At 55.1% G+C, this 10,732-nt stretch overlaps 1 protein-coding gene across 9 annotated transcripts in view; it reads right to left on the bottom strand.

Annotated features, from left to right (window-relative positions):
- Nucleotides 1-4,412: 4,412 nt before the first annotated feature.
- Nucleotides 4,413-10,732, bottom strand: part of Adgrb1 (adhesion G protein-coupled receptor B1) — a 71,160-nt gene continuing 64,840 nt past the window's right edge. For 5 of the 9 annotated variants that reach the window (XM_031345910.1, XM_031345919.1, XM_031345926.1 and 2 more), the window contains 5 exons: nt 9,506-9,560; nt 6,492-7,192; nt 5,798-5,833; nt 5,531-5,638; nt 4,413-5,185 (listed from right to left, as the gene is read on the bottom strand). In XM_031345910.1, the coding sequence (XP_031201770.1) occupies nt 4,988-5,185; nt 5,531-5,638; nt 5,798-5,833; nt 6,492-7,192; nt 9,506-9,560 (1,098 nt within the window). In that variant the 3' untranslated portion in view covers nt 4,413-4,987. The remainder of the gene's footprint in view (nt 5,186-5,530; nt 5,639-5,797; nt 5,834-6,491; nt 7,193-9,505; nt 9,561-10,732) is intronic. The other 4 variants (XM_031345933.1, XM_031345952.1, XM_031345979.1 and 1 more) reach the window with 1 other exon arrangement.

Genomic DNA, 10,732 nt, shown 5'->3' with positions numbered 1-10,732 from the left:
AATCCACGTCAGTGCTGATGAGCTTGCGTGCTGTCTTCTGCTTTGTCTAGGCCTTATTTGGAGGTGCTTCCGCTGCGTGGGGTGCTGGCTGGCACATTTGCTAACTACTCAGAGTTCCTCCTGCCTGGTTATTTTTAGGCCCTGACAAAGGGGAGCCCGAAGCTTCTCGACTACCCAAGAAGCTTTGTGTTAGAAATCCAGGGACCTGGGAGTCCTTAGGGACTTGTGGCCCCAGGAGAGGACTTTAGACCCAGAGGGGGGAATGGGAGACACGGTGAAGGGTAGACTTGATCTTGTTTACCTGGTCATCCCTGGGTGGCCAGTGAGGCAGGAGAGACCACCCCTACCGGTGCTGCTCTACATACACCCAGCTCAAATCCTTATGCACAGGTGCTGTGAAGCCAAGCCTGAGATGTCTCCACCTTGACTCCTCCTCAGGAGGCTGGCTCCTCAGGACTGAGGCACTAGACAGATCAGAGGACTGAGCAAACCAGGACCACAGAACTTTACACCTAAGAGGATTAACTGGCCACCTCTGCCCATACCAAAAGCCAAGGGGTGGTTGAGCCTGTGTGGGAATGACAGTTTCTGGGCTCTTTGGGTGATTCATCAGCTGCCCCATAGCCTCATGGGCATTTAGGAAGCCACGGGGAGCTGGCATCTCTTCAGCCCTCAACCTCCAACACAGCCATCAAAGGGAGGTGAGAGTAGGCTGAAGAAGGGAAATTCTACCTAGCAGAAGATTCTGGAACAAGTCCTAGAGCCAGTGTCATCTTGTATATTTGCTCCCATCTGGGGCCAGCCCATGGGAAGTGGGGCCCGGGGAGGAGAGTGGGGTAAGGGAGAAAACCAAAGGGTAGAATTTTCCTGGGTAACAGGATCCCTCATGTGATGGAGCGCAAGGCAGACAGGTTAAATGCAAAGGGCTTGCTCTTAGTAAGTCTTTTTTTTGCAATGTTGGGTCCAGGAAGTGGGAGAGAAGTCACTGTAGAGCTTTGCCACAGAGGTTTCCAGTTTGCCTAGAGGCAAGGCATTATGGGAAGGGCTAGAGCATCACCGAGGCCCCTCTCGGCAGTGTTTGCATTAGTCACAGGTGGGAATGAACAGACAGAAGCAGGTAAGGAGGGGCATCCTCCGGATTGTAGGGGTGTGGGTGTTGATAAGAACGCAGTGCTTGCTGGCAGCTGCTGCTGCTGGCTGTACCCCAGTTGACGCAGAAACTCATTGTCCTCATGTGTCCTTCCTTTACATTCCCCAGTCCATAGGAGCCAGGAACCAGTGCACTGTAAGATCCAGGTTCTAATTCCATCAGCACCACTACTGTCCACAGAGGTCACAGTAGCCACTGCTGTCTTTGACACCACCAGGACAAACGTCAGTCACAACCATGACCCCCATCCCCACCACCCTCACCGCACTAGCACCACTACCATGAGCATGTGACTATTTGTTGATGTTTCACTATTGCTGTTATCAGCCTTACCATCATGTCCATCACCAGCACCAGCACCATCATCACCAGCCTCACCATTACTACATCACCTCACTGACATCACCACCACCATCATCGTGACATCACCATTGTTATTATTGTTAACCTTACTACATCATTATCACCATCATTACTATCACCATCACTAACACCATCATCACTATCACAATCAGTATCCCTCACCTTCATCACCAGTAAAATCTCCAGTTCTATGTCTATAAACCAAACTTTCACCCCCAACTTTACCTGCCCCAACACTGTTCCAGTCATAATGGTGACCACCATTATTCCAAGTCCCACATCTCCTAAGGTTCTAATGATGGCAGGTGGAGGATAGCAGAGAGTACTCTCAGGCTCACTTGTGACAGGTTGCTAAAACTGGCGGCCCGGGTACTGAGAGGCTAGGACAACCAAGTCACACAAAGGAGGGCCCAGGAGGATCTCTCTAGAGGCCCAGCCATCTGAGGTGCCAAAGGAAAAGAGTGCCTTATGGTAGTAGCAGCACCTAAGGATGGTGTTGGTGCCCTCAGGAAAGACACCCACTGGGGGAGCATCCGGGAGCTGGTGCCTTGAGAGTTGAGTTTCAGGCAAAGCCCTTCCTGACCTGTAGCATGCCAGCAGCATCCTCTAGTCACCCTGAGTCTGGTTCTTCATATAGACAGTGTGATAGTTTGTATATGCTCGGCCCAGGGAGTGGCACTAATAGAAAGTGTGGCCCTGTTGGAGTAGGTGTGTCCCTGTGGGTGTGAGGTTCAAGATCCTCATCCTAGCTGCCAGGAAACCAGTCTTCTGCTAGCAGTCTCCAGATGAAGATGTAGAACTCTCAGGCGCCTCTTATACCATGTCTGCCTGGATGCTGCCATGTTCCCGACTTGGTGATAATGGACTGAACCTCTGAATCTGTAAGCAACCTCAATTAAATGTTATTCCTATGAGAGTGGCTTTGGTCATAGTGTCTGTTCACAGCAGTAAAACCCTAACTGAGGCAGATAAGCTCAGGACCCTGCTTGCCAGGCGTTAGGAGCACAGCACTCTGAAAGGCTGAGGCAGAACAAAGAGACCTGAAAGCGATCCATGGAAAGGCTCCTGTGCCCACAAGGGTTCTGGGCCAAGACGATACTCGGTATGGACTCCCCTTTGGAATGTTAATGGAGCATGCTGGAGTGGGGCCGGCTGGAGCAAGGCTCAGGGTGCTGATGAAGGACAGCCTTTGCCGACCAGCTTCCCATGCAAAAAAAGTAGGTATAAATTTCCATTGTGAGTCTCTCTAGAAGGAGGAAGAGGAGCCAGGACTCCTAGCACAAATATTTCTCCAGAGGGAGGGCCTGCAGTGGGCGTTGGCAGGGAGAGCTGCCTCTGAACACACACTGCATTTTGGCATAGCTTTGACTCCAGCCGTTGAGTCTATCCCTTCTTATAGCAGGTGTGAGGGGCTAGGGTGCTCTATGCTGCTCTGTGTTGTGTTGCAGGTGGTGAGGACGGACAGGAACAGGGAGGTTACGGAGCTGGTTACGGATGCTTAGTCCCTGCATGAGGACAGTATGAGGACAGTGGTAAGTCTGAGCAGGGTTCAACCCTCAAGACCCAGACCTGCCTGGCCCACATTCACATGCTGCCTGAATAGGGCTTTCTCTACCTGTACCAATAGGCTCTCTTAGCTTCTTTCATTCTATAATAGCCAGGGGTGTGGAAGAGTCTCTGGCCACTCAACTCATAGGAAGCTCTCCAGTCCTGGAAGGTAGGGCCTTTGAGCACAGACTGCAGTGCATAACAACAGTGATATCTCACTTCAGGAGGTGCTGTGATAAAGCTTAGAAGCCTTCCACTGCAGAACATATGCACCGGTGCATACACAGTTCACATTAGCCATGCATTGGCAGGGTTTTTGCTTTGTTGTTTGTGGTCTGTAGCTAGGGGTCTATCCTGGACTCTACGTGCCCTTCTTTGGCCATCTGTGAACTTGTCCCTCCTCGCTTAGCATTCAACCACCTGTGTTTGTGCACCTGGGGGTGTACATGGCCATCACAGTTACCTGAGCTCATTGTGGTCGCTATACCAACAAGCACTACCCTATCCTGGCTCTGCCGCTAAAGAGGATGCTGGGGTGTCAAAGGCAGGGTGAAAAAATGAAGGGAGAAGATTCAGGTGAGGGTATAAAAGGCACCTATATGGGGCTAGACTCCTTTTCTATCTCTTAGCACTTTGTTGGGGTTCTCGGGGGCTCCACGTGTCCCTCAGGACCAATGGTCTGCATCTGGATTCTAGTTCCCATCAAGGTCTGAAGTGTTCTGTCTTCAGAGGTCCAGGTTTGTGCAGTCCCAGGGATCAGGAAAGGAAGGACTTCCTAGCTTCCCAGCCAGATTCCTTGAGTGGGTAAGGCTGCCCTCTGCTGGAAGCTCAGGGAAATGCAAGAACACTGAAGCTGGGATGGCATCTGGTTGGTTTGGTAAATCTGACCAGGCTCACATTTCCCTCCCAAGTTTACACCACGGATAGGACCACCATGGGCTGCGGACAAGACAAAGGGAGTCAGTACTGGGCCCTACAAAACAGTGGGGCAGGCCTATCCAAGATGGGCTCGGGGGGCTGCAGGTGGGCGGAGGACCCTAGAACCCAGCTACGACCCACATTCCGTTTCTTTTCTTTCACTATTTTCAAGTTGTTTTGAAGTTGCTACCTGTTTAAAATTGTTAACTCTGTCCTTCCCACGTGACTCAGGGGGCCAGGGAGTCAAATTAAGTCCAGCCTCAGAAGACCATGTGGAGGGCAGGCACTTAGGGCAGGATAGGACAGGAGCTGTCTACCTACCACTGAAGTGGAGCCCGGCTGCTACAGAAAAATAAAATAAAATAAAATAAAATAAAATAAAATAAAATAAAATAAAATAAAATAAAATAAAATATTAAAAAGACTACAAATCTGGGTTTTTAATTCTTTTTATTGAAGAAAAGAAAAGGAGAGAAAAAATAGATTCCCCACCCCACTTCTTTCCAGAGTGGTCTCAGTCCTGCCCCGGGGGGTCTGGGTCAGGACCATGCTCTGCCTGGGTCTGGAAGGGGCCCAGGGTCCTGGAAGGGAGTGGGGGGTCTGGCTGCTTCCCAAGGGGTAGGGGTGTCTAAAAATCGGAGCCAGGCTGGTGGGCCGCAGGCAGTCCTCTGCAGTGGTGGCTGAGGTGGGCATCCTGGGGACGCTGGCCACACCAGGCCCGTCCATGTCCACAGCCGCTCGCCTGCCTGCCCGGGCTTGCCCAAGGAGGGCAGAGTCTGAGGCACCATCTGGCCTCTGGATCCCTGTGGCCGCCGGCCATGCCACCTCCTGTCCTGTTTCTGGCTCTGGTCCCAGCACCGCGGGCTCTCTGCCTGGCCGCCTCTGAGCGCCCTGAGGCCGGGGCTGGACCCGGCCCGCCACCGCGAGCGCATCTGTGCCCGTCCTATGGCGGAGCGGGCAGAGCAGCATCCCACCTCCTGGCCCGGTGTGGGGCCACGGCCCGCCCGCTCAGACCTCGGTCTGGAGGTCAATGATGTCCTGGCCAACCAGTGGGATGGTGGCACCCGCCTTCTCCCACTCCACACTCCGCAGTTCCAGTGGAGATGGGGGCAGTGGCTCCAGCTCCTTCTTTACCCAGGCGGGTGTCCCATGGGGCTTTCGGAGGCTCTCCCAGGCCCTCTTGTTGGGAGTCTGCTGCTTCTCTGGCTACTCAAGGCCCGCGGTGTAGGCAGGACAGAGGCGAATGGGCAAGGAGGAAGAAGAGAGAGAAGGGCTCTTAGGAAGGGATTCCCAGAGAGAGCAGCAACCCACGAATCCCACAGCCTGAGTCCTGGCAGGAGCTGCAGTTCCCATGATGGGATCAGCGCTGTGGGGAAGGAGTCTGGGATCTGCCAGACAGAGCCAGGCTCAGGATCCTCCTGCCCTGCCCTTTGCACATCTGAGAAGGGACAGATAGAACAGGGAAAGGCCAACCAAAGAATCCAGGGAGTGAGGGTGTGGAGAAAGTGGGCAGAAGCCCATGGTGGCTGGAGCAGAGTACATGCTTCTGACCTTGCTGTCTACGCCTGGCACCTCCTTCTCCTTCTCAGCCGCATGCTGCAGCTTCCGGTTCAGGTCCTGGAACATGTCCTGGTGTCGCTTCCGTGTGTGCATGATCTTCTGTGGGTTGGGGCGACGAGTCCTGAGCCAGGATGGGCATCCACAGCCACCCCTTTGTCCCATCTGCTGTTGGCCCTTGGCTCGAGCCCCTCCCCAGGTCCCACTGCTGAAGGCCCAAGTGCCCAGCCTGTCTGTCCAGAGAGAGGGGCTCGCACTTACCTCAAAGTCCAGTTCTGCATACCGTGATTTCCGCCGCTGCAGGGGAAAGGGGTTGTGTGCATGGGCAATGTGTTCCCTAAAACTGCCTAGACCACAAGTCCAGGTCTTCTGGTCTGACAACTGGGGAAAACACCAGCCTGCCTTCAAGGGAAAATGCTAAGGACGCATCAAGTACCCAGGTTCCCTAGGGACTAGCCCCAGCTCTGGGTTTGGAGAGGCTGCTGAGACTCAAGGGAAACCCTTGACAATGGTGAAATGAGGATGGGGTCTCTGTGAGCAGTGAGGACTCCCATCTCTGCTCCAGGCCCGTTTGCCCTTGCTGTCCCTCTGCAGCGTCCAGCTCAGCCAGGCCACACAGGTCACATGGTTGGACCCCCAACAGTGAACTTGGTGCTGGCTGCACCTAAGAGGTAGAAGGCTGGATGGTGGCACATCCTAGCATGGGGGAGGGGCTCCCTAAGGGTGCCATCTTGCCTCTGCCCTTTGTCCTAAAGGCTGAACAAGGTAACAGGAGAGTACAAGCACTAGGCTAACCACAGACTGCTGTGTGCTACCATGAAATGGGCTAGACTGCACAAAGATCCTGTACCTGGGCCAGCCCTACCCACTTCTGACATACCCAGAGCCTACAGAGCAAGGAAGTACCAGCCCTTGGCTGGGGGCCCACCCATCTCTACCTCTAACCCATCCTCACCTCCAGGGAGCTCACTGACAGGGTGGCCACATTCTCATTCTTGGTCCCAGCACCTGAACTGGGTCCCGGGTGGGCCGTAGGCTCCCCCGTGTCTCCCAGGCTGGGAGGTGCAGGCTCCAGGGGGGGTGGCGGGGGTATGGGCTGCTGGGGTGGAGGGGGTGGTGGAGGTGGTGGTGGTGGGGGCTGGACAGGGGGCACCTCAGGGGGTGCACCACCTGGGGGCTCACGGGTAGGTGGGCTTCGGGTAGGGAAGCTGGCGTCAGGCGCCATGCTAAGGTGGATGAGGCGGGTTTGGGGCATCTGGTCAATGTTGATGCTGTATTTGGGTTCCTCCTTGGGTTTGGGCCGGAGTGTGGCCGTGGCCGTGGGCAGGATCACGTAGCTCGTGTCCAGAGCCTTCTCCTGGGCCCGGCTCAGCTCGGAGTCCAGTTTCTTAAAGATGTCCCCATCACCGATAAAAGAGGACTTGGGGGCCTTGTCCTTTTTGAGGGTGAGTGAGTGATTAGGGAAGTCAGGCAGTGGCCCACCGGGGTAGCGGGGTGAACCGTGCAGGTGCAGCTTGGACACGTTAGCTGGCAGGCTGTTGAAGGTGGGGGGTGGGCCCTTGGCCAGCTTCATCTTCTCCTCTTCAGGCAGTGAGGGTCGCTTGAAGGTACCTGTGATAGTTGCTGTGCGGCAGGCTGCAATATCTTTGTTCAGCACTAATGGGGAGCATCGGGAAAGACAGCAGATAGGGAAAGGGATCAGAGTGGTAAGGAGGGTCCGCAGCAGCAGGGGCTCACCCTTGCCAACACTGCTGCCACCCTGGGCTCCACCCACAGAAGCCCCGACATCCGCTCCAGACTCATAGGGCACTTGGGCAGCTGAAGCTCCTTCGCTTTCTAATGAGGGTGGCCCACAGGGGCTTCTGTCCGCCTCCCAGGACAACCAGATTGTCACTCGTACAAAGCCCCAACATGGCGATTCCAAAAGGCAGGCGAGGGCGCCCTCTGCTGGAAAGCACAGAGGGAGGGAGTTCCAGGCAGAAAGAACAGCCCCTGAGCTCCCTACCCCACTCCCCTCCAGGACTTCTCCAGCACATAAGCCCTTGCAGGAGGGGAGGGAGGATGTGCTTGGCATAGGCACATCAGCTCCAAGGACCATGAGACCTAGCACAGGAGGCCAATCCCTCTGAAGGGCTCTCCTGCCTCTACTTCCCTCGTGCCTTCATAAAGACCCTTTTCCTGAAGTGTCCACCCTGCCACCTCTCTTGTGTCCCATCAGGCATCTGGCCTCGACCCCAGCTCACCAAACTGTCACTTGCCCATCAACCCAGCCCCATTGGCTAGTAGAGTACGGGATTAGTTCTCACCCAAGGCAGCCGCCCACACTGCCCTTCCTGGGTGCCCTCTCCAGAGCAGAGTCATACTCCCTTCTTAGGAAGTCTGGCCCAGGTCTGCATACTGCCAGTTCTGGTCACACCTAGCCCACCTAGCCTTGGGTCCCACCAGCATCTCTTGCCATCTTATCAACTATGGTCACCCACATGGTGACCTAGCTTCCCAGGTCAAAGGTCCCTCACCTTCCCTGCTCATCTCCAGTGACAACATTTGACTCTTCCATACCATCACCCAGTGTGGCAGTTTGAATATGAATGACCCCCATAGGCTAATATATTTGAATTCTTAGTCTTCAGGGAGTGGTGTTATTTGAAAAGGATTAGGAGGCATGATCTTGTTGGTGGAAGTGCTTCACTAGGGATGGGCTCTGAGGTTTCAAAGCCCATTTCAGGCCCGGTGTCTGGACCTGTGGACCACAGTGTAGCTCTCAGCTACTGCCCCAGTGCCTGCTTGCATGCCACAATGCTCCCCACCATGATGATGAACTAAAACTCTGAAACTCTAAGCAAGCCCCAAGCTAAATGCTTTCTTCTATAAGAGCTGCCTGGATCATGGTGTCCTCACAGCAATAGTGACTAAGTCACCCAGCATGCCCTCCTCCAGCCCTTCCCTAGTACTCCAGCAGTGAACTAGCCCTCTTTCCTATCAATTTGTATGCGCCTCTCCAAGGGTCAACACCATCTCAAGGACCTCCTTTGCCTGCACAGAGCTCAGCCCATGATACCCCCAGGAGGAACACTGCCCCACCATGGACATCTATGCACAGACACCCAGCCTGCGCCCACCAGCCACATTCAGCCCATAGCATCACGAGGCACAGCCGGGCATAGGGAGCCCCGAGCACACCACTATGGCTGGGTCAGCACCCAACCCTCGTGGTACCCGGGCCATCTCTTGGGTAGGCTGTGGAGCTGGATCTCTGAAGACTAAGAAAGGATTCTTCTGCCCCACGCCAAAGTCACCTCCTCCAGGAGTCTCACCCAGGAGGCGGCTGACATTCACCCACTTGGGAACCAGATGGCACAATGCCAGATGACCCCTCCACAGCCAGAGACTGTGGACTATTGCCCTAGCCCCTGGTTCACAGATGCCATGACTTGACGTCGGAAACATGGGGGAGGCACTGAGTCCCTTCTTGACTGTGCTTTCAGGAAGCTCAGCATTAGCAGAGCGCCAGGAGCACTTCCTTCCCCTTGGGTTCTTCCTGCTTCCACAGAGGTCTTTCATTCTCACAGCGCACTCCGCCCCCTACCCTACCCCAGTTTAACAACAAAGAAACAAAGACAACACAGAACATGGGTGCTTGTGGGGAGGGCAGGCAGGAGGCGGGTGACAGTGAGTGTACAGGCAGAGGAGGGGCTGGGTTCCACACAGAGCTGGCTCATCTGCTCTGCCCTATGAGAGGAGAAGGGAGAGACAGACACATGAAGGGAAACCAAAGATGGTCCCAGCCCAGCTCCACAACAGCTTTCTGGGGCTCCCTCAGTCACACCCACAGGCCTCCTGAAGCTCTTGAGAAGGAGGGGCCCAGGCTGGGCCATGTGGCAGTAGGTGTGGGATGGGGACAGGAAAAGCACACAGATGCTAGGAGTAAAGAAAGAAGCAGAAGGGCCGACTGGCCACCATGGCTCTCACCTGTCAGGCGCTCACCTGATCTACAGGCCAGATCCACATCCTTCTCAAAGTCGGTCTGCAAGACAGAGACCGAGGACGAGATGAGGGCAGGGGCTGGTAGCAGGCAGTGCTGCGAGCTGCAGGGTGGTAGGAACGGGGCCACCAAAGCCACACCCACACCTCAGAGGTCACAAATATGCTGATATTGTCACCAAGAACCCCAGCCCAAATTATTAGGCTATGGGCCACACAGTGTGGCCATGCATCTGTATGCTTGTCTGGGCAAGCATGGGTGTGTCTGTCAGCATTCACATGCATGTGTGTGCTGTGTGTCTGTGTGCTTGTGGTGCATCTGCCTTGGCGAATGCAGAGGAGCATACTGTGTGAGCAAGAACACATATGTTGAGAGGAGGACTGTATGACTCATAGTTGAGCCAGAGTTGACTTCTATGCACTTATGTGAAGGGGCATACACACGTTTCTCCATGCATGTGTTTGTAACTGCCTGTGTGTGTGTGCGATCAACCATGCATGCTCTCCCTCCAAGGCATCATGGAGCAGCCGGCCTCTGCCCCTCTGGCCATGCTCCCCCAAAGCCATGCAGCTGCCAGGGCTTCCAGAGCCTCTGCCATTCCATCCAAGACAGACAGCAGGGGACAGACACAGACCTGGGCCAGCACCAGCCTCCCCTAGAGCAGAGACATGGTCCCCCCTGCATCTCTGAGGACAGCAGCTGGGGAGGCCAGAGTGGTGACCCAGGACCACCTTAGAAGCTTGGGTCTACAAGACCCATCCAGAGGCCACAGGGCTCCAGGGGAGTCAGTCTGGCCTTTAATCTCAAACTGGAGGTCTTTCCCTGAAATGCAGGAGCCAAGATGCTGGGGAGGTGGCCATCGTCCCCTGAGGTCAGAGGTCAGGCCAGGAGAAACATCAAGAGGAGGGAAAACAGTGTCCCCAAATGACAAAGTACCTGTCCAGCTGACACTTGTTCCCTCTAGATGGTGGCACTGATGCCCAGAGGGTTGGCCCTGTGTAGATACCACTTGGAGATGCTCCCCAGTGCCTCACCCCGGGGGGGTGCTGGACACCTGGGACAACATATGGGTGATGCCAGAGGGGCAGGAAGCTGGCCAGCCAGCAGAGCCCAGGGCTCTGCTCAGAGGCTACTGTGCCTAGATCCCATAGTTGAAGCAGTCTGCATGGGTTAACTCACAGTTGGCTTGTGCACAGCTCTGGAAGGGCCAACTT

The sequence above is a fragment of the Mastomys coucha genome, unplaced genomic scaffold (genome assembly GCF_008632895.1).
Source record: "Mastomys coucha isolate ucsf_1 unplaced genomic scaffold, UCSF_Mcou_1 pScaffold11, whole genome shotgun sequence".
NCBI classification, from domain to species: Eukaryota; Metazoa; Chordata; class Mammalia; order Rodentia; family Muridae; genus Mastomys; species Mastomys coucha.
The sequence above is the reverse complement of the archived record's forward strand: the minus strand, read 5'-3'. Positions and strand labels throughout refer to the sequence as shown.